Source organism: Bos grunniens, chromosome 22, assembly GCF_055505025.1.
Source record: "Bos grunniens cultivar Pamir isolate PY7600 chromosome 22, Bosgru_T2T1.0, whole genome shotgun sequence".
NCBI lineage: Eukaryota > Metazoa > Chordata > Mammalia > Artiodactyla > Bovidae > Bos > Bos grunniens.
In genome coordinates this window covers 13,169,736-13,194,454 of record NC_141186.1, presented here as the reverse complement: position 1 = coordinate 13,194,454, position 24,719 = coordinate 13,169,736, and the positions used below count along the sequence as shown (strand labels likewise).

The 24,719-nt window shown below is 42.0% G+C and overlaps 1 protein-coding gene across 1 annotated transcript in view; it reads left to right on the top strand.

The window, feature by feature from the left end:
• LOC147348074 (uncharacterized) overlaps positions 1-24,719 on the top strand; it is a 238,979-nt gene that overhangs the window by 102,565 nt on the left and 111,695 nt on the right. Inside the window, exon 2 of the mRNA XM_086366030.1 lies at positions 17,828-17,899. Within this exon, the coding sequence (XP_086222156.1) occupies positions 17,828-17,899 (72 nt within the window). The remainder of the gene's footprint in view (positions 1-17,827; positions 17,900-24,719) is intronic.

Sequence of the window (24,719 nt, the reverse complement as noted above, 5' to 3'; positions counted from 1 at the left end):
CTTCTGCAGCTGGATCCCAGGCCAGCAGGATAAAGTTTAGCATGTAGAATGTGAAAGCATTACTCTCCACATATGGCCTGCCAGTGGCTGCGTCATGACAGAATGGGAGCTGGCTTCAAAGGTTATTTGATGTCATACAGGTGTTTGCAAAACTGACCTAATATGTAAATTCACCTCTTTATAGACTGTTTCAGAATCAAGGTCCTAACATCTTCCCTAAGTTATAAACATTTTAAAAGAAAGACAAATAAGTATGGAATAGTTCAGTGATTTGGGCAAGGGCACAAATAAAATAGGAAGAAAGTACAGATGGATATCCAGAGACACTATGAGTGAGAAAGAGCCCCAGTTCCCTATTTGTTGTCCTTTGGGGCTTCCCTGGTGGCTCAGACAGTAAATAGTGAAAGTCGCTCAGTCGTGTCCGACTCTTTGTGACTCCATGGACTATACAGTCCATGGAATTCTCCAGGCCAGAATACTGGAGTGGGTAGCCTTTCCCTTCTCCAGGAGATCTTCCCAACCCAGGGATCAAACCCAGGTCTCCACACTGCAGGAGGATTCTTTACCAGCTGAGCCACAAGGGAAGCAATCTGCTCACAATTCAGGAGACCCAGGTTTGATCCCTGGGTCAGGAATATCCCCTGGAGAAGGGAACAGCAATCCACTCCAGTATTCTTACCTGGAGAGTTCCATCGACAGAGGAGCCTGGTGGGCTACGGTCCGTGGAGAGGCAAAGAGTCAGACAGGACTGAGTGACTAACACTTTCACTTTCAGGTCAGAAACAGGCACGGCTTTAGTTCTTCTCCAGAGCAGAGCTCTTGTTGATCTTTTAAAAGCATTCCCCAGGAAAGGTTTGGCATTTGAAGATGATTTGGCTACAATGAACTGATAACAAGAGGACCTGAAATACTACCTCCTTGATGACTCCATCCTGAGCTGTTATCCAGCAAAACTTTACTGAGTTCCAGCAATGTCTGTCTCTTCTTTTGCCCCTCATGGCTCAGCAGCCATGCTTGCTTTTCCATTTTCTGCATGATCTTGACCACTGTAAGAGTTTTAATGGATCCTTCCTTTATCAAGAAGAGCTCGTTGACTTTTGTGCTCCAAGGAAATGTGTTGCATCTTCTTTTAAAATGTGAATCAGACAGTCCATTTCTTAGCCATAAGTTTGATGAGTTTATACTGGCAGAAAGGACATATCTCAGAAAGATTCTGGGTAGAATTAAAAGAATCACAAGACCAGGGTGCCAGTCTGACCTTACCACTTGCTGTCTGTGAGCTTGGGCAAGTTACTTAACTTTGCTGAATCCCAGATTTCTACCTGTAAAGTATAGTGTAATCCTCTCCAGTGCCCTTAATTGTAATTAATTAATATAAGATTGTTATTAATTGACACAGTGTATATGAAATTGCACCTGATGAGATTTAATATATGTTAGTTATCTAAAAATTGTAATTTTTAACCTGAGTAAAAATTAGCTTATAAGGGAAATTTCTATGCTGTTTTGTGGTATTCTCTGGCATAGAAATGGAGAGCCCATCACCTACTACTTCCCTATCAGCTAAAGCATGCTATCTGATTTTCCAAAAAATGTATCTCTCCCTCTTCAATGCCATTTAGCCCTTGTTATATAATATTAGTTATCTGGATATATCTCCAGTCTTCCCAACTAGACTGGAAATGCATTGAGATTGGGACCACGTCACATGTTTGTTTCCTCTGGGCACCTGGAACATTTGACATACAACATTTGACAAAGGACTTGTATCTAGAATATGTAAAGAGCTCTCAACATTTGGCAATATAAACCCCCAAATAAGCCAATTTTAAAATGGGCAAAAGACATCAAGATATTAGTATATGTAGTTGGCAAATAAGCACATGAAGAGATGCTCGACATCATTAGCAATTAGGAAACTGTAAAGTAGAACTGTAAGATATCACTACATACCTATCAGAATAGTGAAAGTGGAAGTTGCTCAGTCATGTCCGACTCTTTGCATAGTCCGTGGAATTCTCCAGGCCAGAATACCGGAGTGGGCAGCCTTTCCCTTCTCCAGGGGATATTCCCAACCCAGGGATCGAACCCAGGTCTCCCACATTGCAGGCGGATTCTTTACCAGCCGAGCCATAAGGGAAGACCAAGAATACTGGAGTGGGTAGTCTATCCCTTCTCCAGCGGATCTTCCCAACCCAGGAATCAAACCAGAGTCTCCTGCGTTGCAGGCGGATTCTTTACCAACTGAGCGGTGAGGGAAGCCCCACCTATCAGAATGGGTAAGATAAAAACCGGTGACACCTAATGCTGGGGGAAAAGACAGATAAATCGTATCACTCAGGCATTGCTGGTTGGAATGTAAAATGGTGCAACCACTCTGGAAAAGAGTTTGGCTATTTGCTTTAAAACTAAAATCAGTGGAGGAGGAAATGGCAACCCACTCTAGTATTCTTGCCTGGGAAATCCCATGGACAGAGGAGCCAGGAGGGCGTCAGTCCATGGAGTCACAAAGAGTCAGACACGACTGAGCACCCATGCACACACAAAGCCAACTTAATCTTGGGGCGGAGCCCCCCTTGCCTGCTGGCTTGCATCTCTCACAATCATCCTATATTAATAAATCTGCATCTTGCCTATCAAAGAAAAAACTAACCTAAAATCAGACTTATCATACAACCCAGTACCTTCACCTTGGGCATTTATCCTAGAGAAGTGAAAACTTATATTCACACAGAAGTTTACACAAACCAAGTCACACAGGACCAGCCCTCAACAGCCCCACCCTGAGATATCAAGAGTGGAGAGTACCATGACACATATCTAGTTTGTTTGTTGAATGAGGGAACAAGATGGACTTGACTGGGCTAAGGATACACTCACATCTTTTGACAACTCAAGGCAGGTGAAAAACTTCAAACTGGAAATATTGAATTTTCTGCTCTTCAGTGATGAATTAGAAAAATAAAAACCATATGACCAAATGTATATCTTGAGTTATGAAACAGCTCCATACTGGACTAAATAGAAATAGAAATGCAGAGAAAAGAATTTGTTTCTAGTACAGTATTTTTCTTTTTTTAGAACTATTTCCATTTTTTTAGAACAGTTAATGTTTTATTATACAGCTATTTGTTTGCTACTAAATAACAGCATTTAAAAGGCTTTGCTGCTTTCTGTAGTCAAGTTGATTCTATCTTGGAAGGACAATGTAGATGTAATAATAGAAAATTTGTCATTCACTGACTAGGGCATCTAATAAGGGATCCTGATGCTGCTGATAGGTACTGATAATAACAGTATTATTTTACAGGCATATATGATGATTACTGACTTACAAAGTCTTGATTTGTGATTCTCTCCTGTTAGGATTTTTCTTACTATAAATTGGGTCCCTAAGAGGAAGCCCAGAGTTGGTTATAACTTCTATAGCCAAATCAGATACACTGTTTCTCTGAATCCCAAATCAGTTCAGATCCTTGGCAGCTGACTCAGCCTGCAGCTAAGCTAAGGATTAATAAAATTAGCAGTAATACCCACAAACTTAGCCTGGGCCCTCTCTGTGTGAGCGTGCATCTCCTTCATAACAATGCTCAAACCCTGAGGGTTGGTTTAATTGTCTTGATCTTATTCACTGAGACTTAGCAATAAGGTTGCTATTGACATGGCAAAGGCAGGCCTCACCAAAGAATGGGAGATAGATGAAGGCGCCCTCTTTCCCTCTGCCTGATCCTCCCTACCCTGCTCTGCATTTTCTTTATTCCATAGGCCTTGTCACCCTTTAACACACTATTAACTTTCTTTTTCTGTTTCCTGTTTATTGTTTGCCTCCCCCTTCTGGAATGTAAGCTACAGGAGGACAGGGCTCTTTGCTCTGTTCTCAAATATCTCCAAGTGCCCTGGACGGAGCTGAGCACAAAGAAAGTGCTGGATAAATATGTACTGAATGAACGAAGATGTCAGGGAAAATTTACACCACATTCACAATTCAAAACTGTTCAGAGACTTCTATGCATGCTGAATATTCATACCGATGTGTGTTAAGCAGATGACCTGAGTTTTCATGTATTTTAAAGTTCCTTCCAGAAGTGAAGAATCTGTAGGCTGATTGCTGTGCTGGAAGATGTTTCTGGTCTCGGCACTCCCCCTTCCACCAGCATCACCACCACCTTTAAGAAAGAGCCCAGAGGCTTCTGGCTCCAGGAGACGGAAACGTGGATCCTGTCCGGAACAGAAACATTTCTAAGGGTGAGGGAAAAGAGGACTTAAAGTAGGGGGAGCTCCTACTCTGTAGGAAGAGAGGAAAAAAAGAAGCACTCTCTCTTGCAGAAGGGGAAGAGAGTAATTTGGAAGGAACGTGAATACCCTGGAAAAACACTATTTGACTCTCCCAAGGATCTCAGGCTAAATCTTTTCTTGGTCCTTTCAGAAATGTGGGAGGGTGGTGAGAAAATGGAAATGAAAGCACATTTGAGATGGACCCTGCTGCGGAAGGAGCTAGTAGAGCTGAACCGCTGAGAGACTGAATACAAATGGACAACAGCCAGACCGTATATGATAACAGGACTCTGACCCTTGACTTCTCCAGCAGCCAGCGCAGCAAGACAGACCATGACTTCTGTAGCAATCAGTCCTCAGTGAACTTGGTCAGTGGCTACCAGCGTTCTTATTTTTTAGCCCCTGTTTCCAATTACATCAATTCAGTCACTCAGTCATGTCTGACTCTTTGAGACCCCATGGACTGCAGCACGCCAGGCCTCCTTGTCCATGACCAACTCCTGAAACGAGCTCAGACTCATGTCCATCAAGTTGGTGATGCCATCCAACCATCTCATCCTCTGTCATCCCCTTCTCCTCCTGCCTGCAATCCTTCCCAGCATCTGGGTCTTTTCCATTGAGTCAGTTCTTCACATCAGGTGGCCAAAGTATTGGAACTTTTGCTTCAGCGTCAGTCCTTTCAGTGAATATTCGGGATTGATTTCCTTTAGGATGGACTGGTTGGATCTCCTTGCAGTCCAAGGGACTCTCAAGAGTCTTCTCCAACACCACAGTTTAAGAGCATCAATTCTTCGGCGCTCAGCTTTGTTTACAGTCTGACTTTCACATCCATACATGACTACTGGAAAAACCATAACTTTGACTAGATGGACCTTTGTCAGCAAAGTGATGTCTCTGCTTTTTAATATGCTATATAAGTTTGTCATAACTTTTTCCCAAGGAGCAGGTGTCTTTTAATTTCATGGCTGCAGTCACCATCTGCAGTGATTTTGGAGTCCAAAAAAATAAAGTCTCTCACTGTTTCCATCGTTTGCCCATCTATTTGCCATGAAGTGATGGGACCAGATGCTATGATCTTAACTTTTTGAATGTTGAATTTTAAGCTAGCTTTTTCACTCTCCTCTTTCACTTTCATCAAGAGGTTCTTTAATTCCTCTTCGCTTTCTGCCATAAGGATGGTGTCTTTTGCATATCTGAGATTATTGATATTTTTCCCAGCAATTTTGATTCCAGCTTGTGCTTCATCCAGCCCAGCAATTAACATGAGGTATTCTGCACCTAAGGTAAATAAGCAGGATGACAATATACAGCCTTGAAGTACTCGTTTTCCAATTTGGAACCAGTCTGTTGTCCCATGTCTGCCTCTAACTATTGCTTCTTGACCTGCATACAGATTTCTCAGGAGGGAGGCAAGGTGGTCTGGTAATACCATCTCTTGAAGAATTTTCCAGTTTGTTGTGATCCACACAGTCAAAGGCTTTAGCATAGTCAATGAAGCAGAAGCAGATGTTTTTCTGGAATTCTCTTGCTTTTTCTATGATCCGACGGATGTTGGCAATTTGATCTCTGGTTCCTTTACCTTTTATAAATCCAGCTTGAACATCTGAAAGACTAAGTTTCGAGAATTTTGAGCATTACTTTGCTAGCATGTGAGATGAGTGCAATTGTGCAGTAGTTTGAGCATTCTTTGGCATTGCCTTTCTTGGGATTGGAATGAAAACTGACCTTTCCAATTAAGAGAAACCCAAATATGCACCCAAACGAATCATACAGTCTGCCCTGCTCCTAGTTAACCCACTTTCAGCTTCCCCATGCCAACAGCCACTAATCAGAGTGAAGACTTCCCTTTTTCTCATTATAAAGCTTTCCTAGTCCCCTACTTGTCTTTAAATTTCTCCCAACCACAAGCTCTAAATAAAAAACTTCTATTTGTTCTCATTTGGTGGTCTTTGTTTATTTCCACAGTTTTCCTAAAGCTCCCACCCAGACATTCTGCATTGCTCATCAGTACGGACCCCAACCTTCAGCCAGGCTCAGTACCCACAGGGGCTGCTTGTGGCTTGTCATGTTCTCACCAATTGCAAGACAGCCCTGCGTCTGAATCCTGCTGTCTCTGTGTTGAATTCCTGAAGATGTTTGTTCATTGGTGCCTAGGTTTTGTTAGTGGTCCCTGTTTGTTTGGCTTCCTAGGTGGAATCAGGTCATTCTTTTCCAACCCATATTGCTCTCTTTTGTGGTTCTATTTTGCATTGTGTCATCGAAAAGTGTCCCAAGTGTATGAAGAAGAATCACAGCGTAGAACACACTCATAGGACCTATAAACTTAAATTTGTGGTTCTCAGCAACCCAGAGTCCAGTTAAACAAATTTTGCCAAGTTGCAAATAAAACTAGTTGTGCTTCTTCTTCTATAGCATTTGCTTGTTCTTGACATTTATCCGAAGAGAATGTTCTCTTTGGTTTTCCACCTGTGATCAAAGGCAGCCAACCATCAGGTGGGGGTTGGGGCCGGGGCTCTAACACACAGGTGTGCATGCATTGCTTGGATTCACTGTTGCCTGCTCTCAAAGGATCACTTAAGTCTCAGTCCTCTCCCCCTCTTCCAGAAGATGTTCCTCCTTTCTGCTGAGCTCTTGTTACAGTCCTAATTTTTGTACCTATTGTTCTAAGTAGCGTGACTTCATGATGATTTGAATCTTCAGTAGCCACCCTGGGAACACTTGGCTTGAACAAAATTGTTCATTTGAGAGACATCTTAGAAAATAAAGGACTAAGATTTCTCAGTTTTAATGGGCAGTATTTTTTCATGCAGAGGCCTCCAAATGAAATTCTGATCTAAAAGTTGCCTCACTGAAAGGTGCTTTGACCAAAGCTAAAAGCGATCTGACAGACTTAAGCAACAACAAACTAGACTTGTTTCCTGAATAAAATCTCCCACTCTGTCCTCCAGTTGCTTCCTTGTATCCAGCTCTCTCACCTCCCCCTTATCCTTCTGATCTCCACACATCTGTCAACTCCTCCTTCTTCATTCCCTTGCCCAGACCCCCTCCCTTTTCCTACCAACCCTCCTAAAACCCCATATACCTATTGCTTATGAAATTCATCCCTCCCATGAGTCAGGTATGCCTTGGACCTGAGCTGAATTAACAGTTGTAATTCAGAATTGCCCTAACCCAGACAAGGCCAGCTGCTATTTGTAGAATTTAGACTTCCTTTGGATACGTATGTCTCAGGGTTACTTGAACTATGCTAACTTGTACACATGTTGGTTAAAATCTCATATGCTCGATCCTGGATGGCAAAACCTGATTGAACTAATGCAGAAAGGGATTTGCAGAGTCCCTCTGTTGACAATAAACTCAAGAGTCAAAAGAAAGTGAGGTCACTCAGTCATGTCCGACTCTTTGTGACCCCATGGACTGTATCCTACCAGGCTCCTCCATCCATGGGATTTTCCAGGCAAGAGTACTGGAGTGGGTCGCCATTTCAAAGAGTCATACCCAAAGCGTTCTCAATAAAATTCAATTAGATGATAATTTAGTCATGCACACAGAGAAAATATGAAACTGTAAGATTATGGCCATACAATCTACTCCCTCGGGGACACGCCAGTTATCCCCCTACGATCTAGTAACCGGAAGACCCGTGCCTTTCAAAATTTCATCTCTGGTATTCTACCCTGCTGCGTGCAGAGATGGCAAAATGTTGCAAGGGACTCATGCATTCAATCTTATCATCAACAGGTTAAACATACCTTTCTGCATCTTCTTCCTACACAGCCTCAGCCTCCTCATGATCTGAAACCAGGAGATTTCATGTATTAGAAGAGACATCAGAGAAAACCTACCCTTGAACTTCATTGGAAAGGACCTAATCAGGTACTGTAACAACAAATACAGCAGTGAAACTCCAGGGAGTCGGTCCTAATTCAGAATTCCAGATAGCTGACAAGCTGGCAGGCTGTTCCAATAAGGGACCTTACATTTAGGATTCTCAGAAATCCTCTACTCACAGCCAACCTTTGGAAGTAAACAGTTGACGTAGGACCTTTGGAATATGCAGATGACTTACGATAGTAGACAGCTTCTGCCCAAGGTATGGTGCTAAGACCCCAGACTAATTCCTATTTTGTTATTCATCTACTTGTTTAGTCTTCTCATTTTCTACCTGATTGTTGTCCATCCCTCCTGGCCCCTTTTCTCTCTTCTTTATTACAATTTTTAGATCAAAGCACACTTTCTAATACCCAAATAGTCACCACTAACCTGAATCTTACTGGCTGCTGTATATTTCATCCATCACCATGATCATCATGATAAAAACCTTTGGACAATTCCAGTCTCATCGAGCAAGATTATAGGGAATCATGGCCAATGGCCTTTGCGTCTACATAATGAAATGAACTTAAATAAATCAACATGTGAATTTGGTAGTGTTCTCTCTTGAAGAAAAAGACCAATTATTACAGTTGATTCTACATTTGCATTCAACAACCTTTATGGAATGATGAGTCAGCTATTTGTCACCTGGAAGAGATTCATAGAGATCTAAACCTGTAACTCAGTCACTGATCTCCTGTTGCCAACAGCTCCTTTTCTCCTGGATTTCCACGTGTCCCCTACTGGGTACCACTTCCCTTGCAACCAGAATGTCTGATCTTGTTTTCCCCAGACTAATACCTCAAGCACTTCAGGACTTGCCTATACAGGAAGACCCTAATTTGATATATCACCAATTTAGAAAATTCCAGCTCAGATGCAAGTTCCCAAATGAGCCTACCCTTGATGATTCAAGCATTCCAACTGGGGAGATTACTGACTAATTGTTTATGTGAACAATCAGAGCAGTGTTCCCAATGGTGTGAATCATTCAAGTAGAAAGTACTCTAAGAAGCTTATTAACTTTGGCAGAAGTTATTAGCATCACCATCTCCATCCTAAATGAAATACAGACTGATCTTAACTCATTGGCACAAGTTAGTGATGAACAGTTGCACAGCTCTAGATTTCTTGTTGGCTAGTCATGGAGGCATCTGTGCCATTGCTAACACTTCTTGCTCTACTTAGATTAATGAAACAGGCAAAGTAGAACAGGCTATACAGTACCTTCAGAAAAAAACTACTTGGCTTTTTTCATGGCCAGTGGGATTCATTCACTTGGCCTAGATTGGGCAGTTGGGTTCTTGGTTCTAAGACATCTTATCTTATAGGGACTGTTAATTATTCTTTTCTTTGTCAGAGATCACGATACTGGCCTAAGGCATTTTATCCAGGATCATAACTGGATAAATTGCTCTCTTGCCAGCAAATCACCAAGATGCTACAACAACAAAAAGGTCAGGATGGTCTTACAATACAGTTGACCATGGAGATAATCGAACAGTCACCAAACAGTGACACTCTGGATACGTAGCCTTTCCTGAAATTGGTCTGAACAGCATGCAGTGAAAGGATGACCGAAAAGGGGACTGAGAGGCTGAATATACAAATAGACAATGACTGTTGCAGGAAATAAGACAGGAGAATATTGACTCATAACCTCTGCGGCAGCCAGTTCAGGGAGTGAAAACACAAACTCTATAGCAAATCGCATAGAACAATTAGCACTAAGCTAATAATTGCCAACTTTTCTATTTTTTGCTCGAGCTTCCAACCGAGGACCAACCAGAGAAAGCCAAATATGCTTTCCAAACCAACCACATCGACTTCCCACTTCTAGTTAGCCTGCAGCCAGATTTCCTATGCCAGTAAAACCTTCAGTCAGCACATTCTTAAAGCTTTCCTTTTTTCTTTTAGTATGAAGCTTTTCTATACTCCTGCCTGCCTTGATTCTAGCAAACACTGGTTATGGTGGATTCTTATTTACATGGTCTCAACTTATTTCCACAGCCCCATCTGGAATTCTAGAAAGAGACGGCCTCACTTGGATCCCATCTGGCAACACAGAGCAGCTGCTGCCAAATAGAAATGGAGTTGTGGCAGACTGAAGGTGAGAAAGAGCAGGAGGTGGCACCCTGGTACTCCCTTGGCTCTTATCCAGGAGAGAAGGAATTCATAAATCTCTATATACTCCCTGTGAAAGAGTATGGAAGGTACCAGGAGTTGAGAGCTAGTAAGCTTGTAGAGGCCACTGCTGAGAGGGACTGGACAATACTGCTGCAGCAGATATGAGGTGGTTTGCCACAGGACCTGATGCAGGATTTGTCTGAAATTCAGAGGATCAGTGATGACCTTAAGAGCCAGAGTGGGGTTCAATCATCAAGGGAAAGACCTCAGATCCTCACCATGCCACAAATACTGATTAGTTGTTGTATAACAAATCATCTCAGAATTTAGCAACTTAAAACAGTAAGCATTTATTTAGCTCATCATTCTATGCGTTGGCTGAGTGGTTCTTTGAATCAGGCTGGCTCAACTTGTATTGCTAGGTCCATTCAGGAAGCAGGTTGACTGGTGGCTGGATGATCTAGGGTGACCTATCTCACTAAGCAGATGGTGACTGCAGCCATGAAATTAAAAGATGCTTACTCCTTGGAAGGAAAGTTATGACCAACCTAGATAGCATATTCAAAAGCAGAGACATTACTTTGCCAACTAAGGTTCGTCTAGTCAAGGCTATGGTTTTTCCTGTGGTCATGTATGGATGTGAGAGTTGGACTGTGAAGAAGGGTGAGCGCCGAAGAATTGATGCTTTTGAACTGTGGTGTTAGAGAAGACTCTTGAGAGTCCCTTGGACTGCAAGGAGATCCAACCAGTCCATTCTGAAGGAGATCAGCCCTGGGATTTCTTTGGAAGGAATGATGCTAAAGCTGAAACTCCAGTACTTTGGCCACCTCATGTGAAGAGTTGACTCATTGGAAAAGACTCTGATGCTGGGAGGGATTGGGGGCAGGAGGAGAAGGGGATGACAGAGGATGAGATGGCTGGATGGCATCATGGACTCGATGGACATGAGTCTGGGTGAACTCCAGGAGTTGGTGAAGGACAGGGAGGCCTGGTGTGCTGCGGTTCATGGGGTCTCAAAGAGTCAGACACGACTGAGTGACTGATCTGATCTGATCTCACTAAGCTCACCTGGCAGTTATTTTAGTGATTTTCTGTGCTTTCCCTTTGCTATTTTTGTTCTGTCTCCACTATTCTGAAAATAAACCATGATTGCAATTTTAAGGCAATTATAAATCTTTTTTGAATATTTATCAGCTAATAACAGTGATGCTCCTAGTTGTAACTTACCTGGCCGTCCCCTTCTAACATGAATTTTCAACATCTTTCCATGCATGACCGTAAAACTGAAACACACTACAGACTCTACAACATTTTTTAAAATGAGCAGGAAACAGGCTCTGGGAAGGGCTGTCCACACTGACGTTTGAGTTATTTGAAGTTCTCTTATTTCTTTGCCATATGATAAATGAGAATGTAATGGCCATCATGTCTGTTTTAAAATTTTTATTGCAGTATAGTTGCTTTACAACACATCAGTCAGAATCAGTTCAGCTCAGTTCCGCCGCTCAGTCGTGTCCGACTCATTGTGACCCCATGAATCGCAGCACACCAGGCCTCCCTGTCCATCACCAACTCCTGGAGTTCATTCAAACTCACGTCCATCAAGTCCATGATGCCATCCAGCCATCTCATCCTCTGTCATCCCCTTCTCCTCCTGCCCCCAATCCCTTCCAGCATCAGAGTCTTTTCCAATGAGTCAACTCTTTACATGAGGTGGCCAAAGTACTGGAGTTTCAGCTTTAGCATCAGTCCTTCCAAAGAACACCCAGGACTGATCTCCTTTGGAATGGACTGGTTGGATCTCCTTGCAGTCCAAGGGACTCTCAAGAGTCTTCTCCAACACCACAGTTCAAAGGCATCAATTCTTTGGCACTCAGCTTTCTTCACAGTCCAACTCTCACATCCATACATGACTACTGGAAAAACCATAGCCTTGACTAGACGGACCTTTGTTGGCAAAGTAATGTCTCTGCTTTTGAATATGCTATCTAGGTTGGTCATAACTTTCCTTCCAAGGAGTAAGCATCTTTTAATTTCATGGCTAGCCATTTTCAAAAAACTTATGAGCAATAAATACTGGAGAGGGTGTGGAGAAAAGGGAACCCTCTTGCACTGTTGGTGGGAATATGGATTGGTACAGCCACTATAGAGAACAGTGCAGAGGTTTCTTAAAAGCTACACATACAAGTAATAGATGATGGAATGGCACCCCACTCCAGTACTCTTGCCTGGAAAATCCCATGGATGGAGAAGTCTGGTGGGCTGCAGTCCATGGGGTAGCTACGAGTCAGACACAACTGAGCGACTTCACTTTCACTTTTCACTTTCATACATTGGAGGAGGAAATGGCAACCCACTCCAGAATTCTTGCCTGGAGAATCCCAGGGACGGGGGAGCCTGGTGGGCTGCCATCTATGGGGTCGCACAGAGTCGGACACGAATGAAGTGACTTAGCAGCAGCAGCAGCAGCAATTCCACTCTTCAGCATATACCTGGGAAAAAACATAATTCTAAAAGATACATGCATCCCAATGTTTATTGCAACAGTATTTTCAATAGCCAGACATGGAAGCAACCTAAATGTCCATCAACAGAGGAATGGATAAAGAATACTTGGCCATCAAGTCTTTTGACTTAAATCTCTAATGATGAGCTCTTCCATATGGTAACTGCGTGTATCATTAAGGAAGTCCTACAATTCAGTGAACCAAATTCAATTAAGATTACTGGAAGGAAACACTGCTTCATTAACAAAAAGGCTCCCAGGGTTTACTATACAAGGAGAGAGAGAGATCCTGGAGGACTGGGTGACATTTTAGACATCATTCTATTCTGTCACCAAAATGTATTTCCTGTAGGTGCTCGTGGCTCTGTCTATTATGTTGACCTCAATAGATTGCTACCCTTCCTCTAATAAACATATCCAAACAGGGATACAAATCCTTTCCTTACCTCCAGAGGACACTTGAGATAAGATTAAAAAAAAAATTAAAGATCAGAGGAAAGTGGAAACTATAATAAAGAGAGTACTATTATTTGAGACCAATGTTTCCCAAATTTTGTTCCACAGAATATTAACTTGGGGAACTATTAGAGGATGTTCCATGAGAAAGATGCTTTTTGGTTGAACAAAGTTGGAAAATGATATATACTATACATATTCCATAGATACTAAAACATAACATGAGCCTAACAAAGGCTCTGAGAAGTCCTATAACAGACCTCTAGCTTTTCCTCATCCACTGATTCTCAAGTTTACAAAAGCACAGAATCTTTTATTTTAGTATATAACCAGTGTTCTGTGGACAGCATGTCTTGTGATATCAGTTTGGACACTTGTACTGTATGTTCTTCCCTAATGGCTCAGATGGTAAAGAATCTGCCGACCATGCAGGAGACCTGGCTTCGATCCCTGAGTTGGGAAGATCCCCTGGAGAAGGGAATAGCTACCCACTCCAGTATTCTTGCCTGGAGAACTCCATGGACAGAGGAGCCTGGTGGGCTGCACTCGCAAAGAGTCAGATGACTGAGCAACTAACACACACACTGTATCTCAACTATTACAAATGGGATCCTATAAGGCAGAGATTGTGCTGGAGTCTCTTCTTTTCCACATCCCCCTTCAGCTATCCTTAAAATTCAAGGTGAACTCTTTGATTAGACAAAGGGAAGGAGTTCAAGGCCTTCTCATGACTACCTGAACTCTGCACTCACAGTTCTGCTTTTCTCTCTGAGAAGCCCTTCCTTTTCAAGATGAGTAGTACCTGGAATGTCCTCTCTCACAAGACAGGAGAGAACTGTAGAATAGTCATGAGCAAGAACTCTGGAGTCTGACTTCACCCCATCTTAACTGAAATCTCTGTGCTTCAGTTTTCTCATGTATAAAGTGGTAATAATAGTAACTACCTCATAGGATGTTATAAGTATCACGTGGATTTAAGCATGTGAACTATTTAGAACAAGGCCTGGCATATAGGGGATATTCTGTAGATGTCAGTAATTAGTTAGTTTCACTTAGATCTGGCAGTCCACAGAAGAATATCGCCATCAGACTGCAATGCTGATTTCAAAATTCACACAAGAGGGACACATCTTGAGGAGCTAGAGAACTGTTTTATTCTGGTTGCAAATATTTTGACAGCATGATTTTCTATGTAGTACTACAATAGTTAATTGACATATTTTTCATTTTCATTTTTATGTTTCATAACTACAGAAGTGACACTTCATAACATTGGGAGGCTGTAAAACATAAAGAGGCATTAAAGGGAGAAATGTGCTCAAATTGTCTGTCTTTAGAAATTCCAGTGGTCATATTTCGTTTCATACACATATACATACCTATGACATAATATACGTCTAGAAATATTTTTCACTTGGCAAAGAATCGTGTACACTTATCCATGTCAATTAATATTCCTTAGAAACACTACTTTAACAGTTGCAGGCTAGCCCATTATTTACCCATCATAAGACCAGTGTTTTAGCAGAAGGAACCCAAACAGTCTTCCTCTGCTGAAAAATTATTAAACCCTGTTAGTTCTGTCCATTGGATTTTCCACTCACATACCATGTCAACCTCCCAGTCTTCATTATTTTTGAAGGCAAATGAATTCAAGTCAAGCACGTCCTCAAGTCAGCTAGAGAAAATCAAAACGCTTGAAGACAAGGCTTATTAAGTAAGATTAAAGGAACTAGTGTTCTTTTGGCCACTATCTGTTGATTCTTTCTACACTTATTCAAGGATTAGCAACATTTCTTTCTTCACATTTTGCTTAGTGTCCTTCTACTTTATATAAAAATGGATGCATCTCATTCCATAACATGTGAGGGCAAAATATTGGCCAACACATCCCTCCTTTACTCTGGGGAGAAATCATGAAGAGCTCTGGTATGTTTCAGGGCTAATATATGGTAGGAGATAAGATATCCAGAAATACAAATACTAAAGCATCCAAAATACAAAATTTGCTCTTAATGGATTTTTTTTCTCATGGTCTTCTATGTTTCAAATTATGCAAGTAGAATAAAGTAATGAGTGAATTTGCTCTGGTGCTGTGATAATGGCAGAATCTACAAAGCAATGAATGATCAATCAGTTGGAAACATCACAGCAACCAAATTCTCACATTAGAGGCAGTGAGATACAGAGCGTGTCATGCATTGAACGTTATTATTTTTTACATTTTGCCAACTGTCACTTTCTCACAGTCCTCTAGGAAGGACCCAGGTATGGCCACCACATGTTTCACCCCCTGGCCACAGTGGTAGAGCTAATTACCCAAGCAAGATCACTGATATTCAGTTGAGGGACTTTCACTCCACGATTAAAAAAGAGAGACTATTAATAAAACCAGACCTGACATGAATAGAATAAATGCCAGAGCTGCTTACAGCCATCTTTCTGAGAACAAAGGCATGTGCTGCATAAGAAATCATTCCAACTTACTTAGTTCATGATTCTGTGGGCTGCCATTGTGAGGTCCTTGGAAGGAAAGCTATGACAAACCTAGACAGAGTATTAAAAAGCAGAGACATCACTTTTCTGAGAAAAGTCCAGGTAGTCAAAGCTATGGTTTTTCCAGTAGTCATGTACAGATGTGAGAGCTGGACCATAAAGAAGGCTGCTGCTGCTGCTGCTAAGTCGCTTCAGTCGTGTCCGACTCTGTGCCACCCCATAGACGGCAGCCCAGCAGGCTCCACCATCCCTGGGATTCTCCAGGCAAGAACACTGGAGTGGGTTGCCATTTCCTTCTCCAATGCATGAAAGTGAAAAGTGAAAGTGAAGTTGCTCAGTCATGTCTGACACTTAGCAACCCCATGGACTGCAGCCCACCAGGCTCCTCCGTCCATGGGATTTTCCAGGCAAGTGTACTGGAGTGGGTTGCCATTGCCTTCTCCAAAAGAAGGCTGAGCACCAAAGAATTGATGCTTTTAAACTTTGGTGCTGCATAAGACTCTTCAGAGTCCCTTGAACAGCAAAGAGATCAAACCAGTCAACCCTCAGTTCAGTTCAGTCGCTCAGTTGTGTCCGACTCTTTGTGACCCCATGGACTGCAGCATGCCAGTCAACCCTAAAAGAAATCAAGTCTGAATATTCATTGGAAGGACTGGTGCTAAAGCTCCAATACCATGGCCACCTGATGCAAAGAGCCAACTCACTGGAAAAACCCCATCAGGGTTTCTGGGAAAGATTCAGGGAAGGAGGAGAAGAGGGCAACAGAGGATGAGATGGTTGGATGGCATCACCGACTCAATGGAGGAGTTGGAGCAAACTTTGGGAGATAGTGAAGGACAGGGAAGCCTGGCTTGCTGCAGTTCATGGGGTCACAAGAGTCGGACACGACTTAGTGATTGAACAACAACGTGAGCTGGGCTCAGTTACATGGTTTTTCTGGTCTTGACTGGACTCGCCCCGTACACGAATGGGCAGCCCCTGGATGAGGGGGCCTGGCTGGGCTAGGATGGCCTCACTGGGGATGGCTTGCGTCTAGTCCATGTGGCCTCTCACCATCCAGCGAACTAGCCCAGGCTTATTCACATAGCAGAGGTATGGTTCCAGAAAAGTGACCAGTACCATGCAGGGCGTCTTGAAGACTAGACTGTCAACTGGGATGGCCTCAGGCTCCCCACTGCATTCTAGTTGTCAAAATAAGTCTCAAGTCTAGTCCAGATTTAGAGCAGTGAAGAAATCAGCTTCATCTCTGTGTAGAAATAGCTATCAAGTCACATCACATGGAGGCCTAGATAGAGGGAGGGAAATTGTTATGGCCACCTTATGAATAATCTCCATCCATGTGTCCATCATCTGGCTGCAATTTTCATGTCCTTTTCCGGTGCAAAGTACCCTTACCTCCTCCCAATACCTCCTTCCCTCTGGATTGGGATCCACAGTCTGGGGACCTGCATTCTGCCATGAGGCCTCCCTTGATTGGAGGCCATTGAATAAAAAGACACGCCCAACACACAAATGAGAAATGTGGACAAAATGACCAAAATGGACTTTCTCATTCAAAATACCATGTCGAGGTATACCATGCTGTGAAAAACTTCGTAAATTTCAAGGAGCAAAAGACTCCATCCTTGTTGGAGAAGGCCATTGAGAGGATGTGGCGTTGAGCCTCAAGTTGGGCCTGACCTTGGAACATTTGTTCTGCCCAGCATTCCCACACCAGGAGCTGTTTCAGGGATACAGCCTTAAGAGCATAAGGTGTTGAGACCATCTGGATAGTTGACATGATTGAGCCCAGTTAAGGCTTCTATATAAACTTTCAACATTCTGGCAAGCAGATGAGATCTGAGATCTACTCGTCTTGAGCTGGCAAAACAAGCCTCCTATGTAAGTTCCCTTGCTCGTTGAACCTGCCAACTACTGATCTAGAATGGTCCTCCTCTTTTGTGAGTCCCTCCTTGCCCTTTGTATGCAGGGCCCAGTTTGCAAACCATCACAGAGCAGGAGAGTCCGTACACGTGCAAGCTGCAGAGACAGTCCCAGCAAGAGGCACGGAGGCATTCTTTAAGAAGCTGTTTTCTTCTTTGGTCTCTGCAGGTGCTGACAATACAAATCCTGATTCTAAGTGACTTGGCCAGATTCCTATCTGCAGATCACCAGGATTTTCTGGTAAATAAAACATTCATGCATTTTTTATCAGTGCATGATGCTTTTTTTTGAAGTTGTGGTTGCCATTTTAGAGTACATTCTAAATCTTGATGTTTAGTACAAGATTTGATGAGTGAAATAGTCACACTGTTTTATCATTAAAATTTAAGGTTTTCTGTAAAATGTCAGTTTTTTTTGTTTTCTACTAAATCTAGATTTAGTAGAGTCCTCGTATTAATTGATTGGAGAAGGAAATGGCAACCCACTCCAGTGTTCTTGCCTGGAGAATCCCAGGGACGGGGAAGCCTGGTGGGCTGCCGTCTATGGGGTCGCACAGAGTCGGACACGAATGAAGCGACTTAGCAGCAGCAGCAAGCTTTTTGTTAAGAGACAGTATACCTGTAGACAAGTACACATACCATACGTGTGTAACTTGATGAGTTTTCCAATTGCACACATTTGTGTGAACAGCATGCAGATCAAAAACCAGGATGTTACCACTATCCCTATAGTTGGTAGGGCTTCCCAGCCTCAGTATTACTGAGGTTTCAGGCTGGACAGTTCTTGCTGTGGGGAGCTGTCCTGTGCCTTGCAGGATGTTTAGCCCCACCCCTGGGCTCTACCCACTAGCTGCCAGTAGCAACCCTCCTTCCCAGTAAGACACCCAAAAGTGTCTTTCCAGACATTGCCAGATATCCCTTGTGAGTCAAATTATACCCTGTTGAAAATCACTGCGTCTAGGGTAACCATTATTATGACTTCTAATAGCATACATTAATTTAGCCTGTTTTTTACTTTTATAAATACTCCACTTGTATTTGGCTTCACTCCGTGACTATTATCTTTGTGATAGCCACTCATATTTTTGTGTGTAGCTGCAGACTGTTTATTCTTGTTGCTATGTAATACTCCATGACAGGAATATACCACAATTTATTTATGCATTCAACTCCTGAAGGGCATTTTGGTAACTGCTAGTTTTTGTTTTTACATAATATGTATCTATTTATTTATTTTGGCTGTATTGGGTCTTCGTTGCTGTTGGGGGCTTTTCTCTGGTTGCAATGTGCAAGCTTCTCATCGTGGTGGCTTCTCTTGTTGCAGAGCACCGGCTCTAGGAGGCGTGCGCTTTGGTAGTTGCGGCACATGGCTCTAGAGCACAGGCTCATAGTCGTGGGGCACGAGCTTAGTCGCTCTGAGGCATGTGGGATCTTCTCAGATCGGGGATCAAACTCATGACTCCTGCATTGGCAGGTGGATTTTTTATCACTGAGTAGCCAGAGAAGCCCCCTGCTAGTTTCAAACTAATTATATTATTTTTAAACTCATTTATTTCTTTTTTTTTAATTTTATTTTATTTTTAAACTTTACATAATTGTATTAGTTTTGCCAAATATCAAAATGAATCCGCCACAGGTATACATGTGTTCCCCATCCTGAACCCTCCTCCCTCCTCCCTCCCCATACCATCCCTCTGGGTCGTCCCAGTGCACTAGCCCCAAGCATCCAGTATCGTGCATCGAACCTGAACTGGCATCTCGTTTCATACATGATATTTTACATGTTTCAATGCCATTCTCCCAAATCTTCCCACCCTCTCCCTCTCCCACAGAGTCCACAAGACTGTTCTATACATCAGTGTCTCTTTTGCTGTCTCGTACACAGGGTTATTGTTACCATCTTTCTAAATTCCATATATATGCGTTAGTATACTGTATTGGTGTTTTTCCTTCTGGCTTACTTCACTCTGTATAATACGCTCCAGTTTCATCCACCTCATTAGAACTGATTCAAATGTATTCTTTTTAATGGCTGAGTAATACTCCATTGTGTATGTGTACCACAGCTTTCTTATCCATTCATCTGCTGATGGACATCTAGGTTGCTTCCATGTCCTGGCTATTATAAACAGTGCTGCGATGAACACTGGGGTACACGTGTCTCTTTCCCTTCTGGTTTCCTCAGTGTGTATGCCCAGCAGTGGGATTGCTGGATCATAAGGCAGTTCTATTTCCAGTTTTTTAAGGAATCTCCATTTATTTCTTATCATACTTTATATCCTGAATTACATAGCATACCATCTAAATTTTTTTTTTTTTTTTTTGCAGTTAAGGCATCTACGGTTTGGAAATTTTGCTAACCTGTATTAAATCACATGCTAGGCATTGGAATAAAGTATTTTTTTAATGGTAGCTTCATAAAGAAGCTCACAATTGGCCACTGATCCTGAAGATGAAATTGAGGTGGGGAAGAGGAGCCCATGTTCAGGGCAACGGGTGTTTGCTGGACACCTATGACTAGAAGGCACCGTTGGTGGCTCTGGAGATGTAAAGATGAGCAGACAAGTTCCGTGCCTTTGAAAAGTGTGTCAGCCCTTTCCTCCTATTGCTGGCCACTGTTTCTCTCCCGGGACTGATATGATCTAATGGCACTTCCTGTTTGGAAGTTTGCCTCAGTCGAGAAGGTGTGAGTAGTGCCAGGAGCTGTACCTGCTTTAGGTTTCTGTCAAGAAGGTTAAAAGCAGGGTTCCTAGAGTTATAGTCCCTCTAACCAGGGAAAGGAAACAGGGAGAGGTTTTGAACAGAAACTTTAGCCAAGACTAGGCAGGGTGCAGGCTGCAGGCACACCTGTGCCCTGTCTTCCAGCAGCCCTAGTCACAGGGGAGACTGGACGGGCACGGGAGGAGTAATGATCAACACAGTCCCCAGGAAACCCAGCTAACACAGGGGGCTGGAACCGCTCGTAACTAAGTCTAACATGTTCATTTACATTCATAGCATGCATCCTTCTAGACAAAGGAAATGTGAGCCTAGAGAAAGAATGACTCTGCAGGGCTTCTTTAAAAAAAAAAAAAAAAAAAGGCTAATTTGGTCTTTAATAGGTTTTAACCAAGTTAAGCGACTGTCCTTTTACAAGAGGAGTTTGATCATCAATATTCTGTAAAGTGTCTCTGTCTCATCTTTACTGCTCAATTATTTTCCTATCTACAAATTCAATACAGTGAAAACTAAGGCCAGTGGAACAGGTGTCATCCTTCCTACTTATTTGTCCTGTCAACAAAAATTAGTCAGTCCATCTAAGAAAGAATGGGAAAATTTTATTCAAGCCAAATTTGAGGATTATAACCCAGGAAGAGCATCTCAGAAAGCTCTGTTCCACCCATGAGAAGTCAAGACACAGTTTATGTAAGTTTTTTGAGACAGAGGGCTCTACATTAGATGACATCTTATTGACAGTTTCTTTCATCCAGACTGGAGCATCAACATCTAGCAGGAATGTTATCTTTTAAGGAGTTGTCTTGTTGGTGCTGGGAGAATGTTGCCGTTTATGGCTGAGCAAGTATTCCTGCTGGTGGGGCTGGGGTGGTCCATGCATAATGTGAAAACATGATGTACGGTGTGGGATAGGGGAGGGCAATGGGCAGAGAAGAATTTTTATGTTTAAATTTTTCTTGTGTTGCCATAAATATGAATTTTATTTCACAATTCTTCTCACGCTTCTGACACTTTCACTTCTCTTCCTCAATTTCTGTTTCTTCATTATTACTAACTTTACTTTAAACTCAGTACCATTTAATTAAGTCAACCAGAAGATTGAGTTTATTTAGGATTAACCTTTCAATTAAGGTCTCATTATCATTACCAAATTGTAAATACAAAAAAGATTAAAGAATTTCAATCCAAAAGAGTAAAGTTTCTAAATTTTCTCTTAAATAAATCAATAGGAAATAGAAGAAAATGTTCACTTTTATTACCTCATTGTTGAATAGATCATGCAGTATTCCAGGCCTTATTTCCAGGAAAATTTTAGATGGCATTTGTGAAAATGATATTTCAGCTACTTTACTGGACAATCCTTTAAGCATCTTGCCTAATTCATTAAAAAAAAAACAACAGTCAAAGCAAAAGGAAACAAACCCAAACTCACGCAAGCTTTTTAATGGTCCTGTTGTGCAGGCTGGAACCTGCCAGCCTCCCCAGCGCCACCCCCAACCCCCTAAGGCCAGTTAGCCAATTAGAAGTACAATGAGTCATTCAGTCACTGAACTGCAGCCTTGATATTCAAAAGGCAGACTTATTTTTGTTTCTTGTCCAGCAGCAAAATCCCAAATGAATACATTTTTCACTGTATTTATTCATCACATGCTAAAATGACCCAGAACAAATATGAGACCTTTCAGTGAACTTCTTGTGCCTTCCTGTTAATCTGTCTCAAAAAACTGTCACTGCAAGGGATTTGTGATGGGTTATCACAGGGTAACAAATGTTTTTCTCTTTAAATTTCTTGCTTCCTTATTTGTAAGTTCCAATATTATAAATTATCATATAAATATGTATATTTATTATTTAAAGGAAGCTGCATATTTTTGTAAAGCAAAATGTGTATATATGGTCATTGTAACAATCTACACACACATATATATTGTTATATGTATACATATATACATATTGTGTGTGTGTAGTCATATGTAGTACATATCTACCTATCTAGTATGTTAGGCACACATGTGCTCATGCACAGTGTGTGTAACATGTACACATATGTGCACACATGCACACATATATTCAATGAGTACAGTACAAAGGAATGGTTCAGAGAATGGACTTTGCAGCCAATGTTGTTCAGTCACTCAGTCATGCCCAGCTCTTTGTGACCCCATGGACTGCAGCACGGCCAGGCTTCCCTGTCCATCACCATCTCCTGGAATTTGCTCAAACTCCTGTCTATTGAGTCAGTGATACCATCCAACCATCTCATCCTCTGTCATCCCCTTCTCCTCCTGCCCTCAATCTTTCCCAACATCAGGGTCTTTTCTAGTGAGTTGGCTCTTCGAATCAGGTGGCCAAAGTATTGGAGTTTCAGCTTCAGCATCAGTCCTTCCAATGAATATTCAGGACTGATTTCCTTTAGGATGGACTGGTTTGATCTCCTTGTTGTCCAAGGGACTCTCAAGAATCTTTTCCAACAACTCAGTTCAAAAGCATCAATTCTTTGGCCCTCAGCTTTCTTTACAGTCCAACTCTCACATCCATACATGACTACTGGAAAAACCATAGCTTTGACTAGATGGACCTTTGTTGGCTGTCTAGATTGGTCATAACTTTTCTTCCAAGGAGTAAGCGTCTTTTAATTTCATAGGTCCAGTCACCATCTGCAGTGATTTTGGAGCCCAAGAAAATAAAGTTTCTCACGTTTCTATTGTTTCCCCATCTATTTTCCATGACGTGATGGGACCAGATGCCATGATCTTAGTTTTTTGAATATTAAATTTAAGCCAGCTTTTTCACTCTCCTCTTTCACTTTCATCAAGACGCTCTTTAGTTCTTCTTCGCTTTCTGCCATAAGGGTGATGTCATCTGTGTATCTGAGGTTATTGGTATTTCTCCCGGCAATCTTGATTCCAGCTTGTGCTTCATCCAGCCCGGCATTTTGCAACCAGTGTAGTTAGATTTAAATTCCAGGTCTATATGGTAACAAAGGCAAGTTACTTAACCTTTGAGTGCCTCAAATTCTTACCCTAAAACAAGAATAATATTTATATCAATTTCATAGGATTAATATAAAGGCTAAATGAGTCAATATATGCACAACCTCACACAGAACTTAGAACAGTATCCAGCCCATGGAAAATTATATGTAAACCTGTCACTAATCTGCATGAATTTGTGAATGTAGTTCATGTATAAATAATCACCCCCTCTTGTGTCTATTTCACACATTTAAATTTTTTGCATACCAGGTTTTTCTTCACGTGGAATATATGTATTTGCTTAAAGACAGTCAGAAATTTTACTACTAACTCTTCTACCTTTTTCAGAAAACTAAGATCACAGCATCTGGTCCCATCACTTCATGGAAAATAGATGGGGAAACAGTGAGAGACTTTATTTTTCTGGGCTACAAAATCACGGCAGATGGTGACTGCAGCCATGAAATTAAAAGAAGCTTGCTACTTGGAAGAAAAGTTATGACCAACCTAGATAGCATATTAAAAAGCAGAGACATTGCTTTGCCAACAAAGGTCCATCTAGTCAAAGCTATGGTTTTTCCAGTAGTCATGTATGGATGTGAGAGTTGGACTGTAAAGAAAGCTGAGCGCCAAAGAATTGATGCTTTTGAACTGTGTTGTTGGAAAAGATTCTTGAGAGTCCCTTGGACAACAAGGAGATCAAACTAGTCCATCCTAAAGGAAATCAGTCCTGAATATTCATTGGAAGGACTGATGCTGAAGCTGAAACTCCAATACTTTGGCCACCTGATTCGAAGAGCCAACTCACTAGAAAAGACCCTGATGTTGGGAAAGATTGAGGGCAGGAGGAGAAGGGGATGACAGAGGATGAGATAGATGGCATCACCGACTCAATAGACATGAGTTTGAGTAAACTCCAGGAGTTGGTGATGGACAGGGAGGCCTGGTGTGCTGCAATCCATGGGGTCACAAAGAGCTGGACACGACTGAGCAACTGAACTGAACTTCTACCAACTGTGCTTTCCCGGGTCAAATCAATATAACTTTTGACTTTGCCTCACATATTTTGTATTCCAAACACCTCACATCTTTTCATTCATTCTTGAGCCTTCCTGAGTTTTTCACACCTCTAGAGTCATCATTAAACACCAGTATTCACGTTATATTCTAACTGGGATGTGATCCTGTAACTGTGACCCCCTCTCCAGGGCTGTGAGTCCTTCAAGAGGGATTGAAGTCTCATCTCCAAGTGCCTTGTAATTGCCTCTGCCCAGAATGTCCATTCGTTCAGTGTTTCCCTGGCCCTACTGGGTTATACACCAGCAGTTGGTCACCTAGCTGAACATCAAAATCACCAGGGAAGCTTTACCA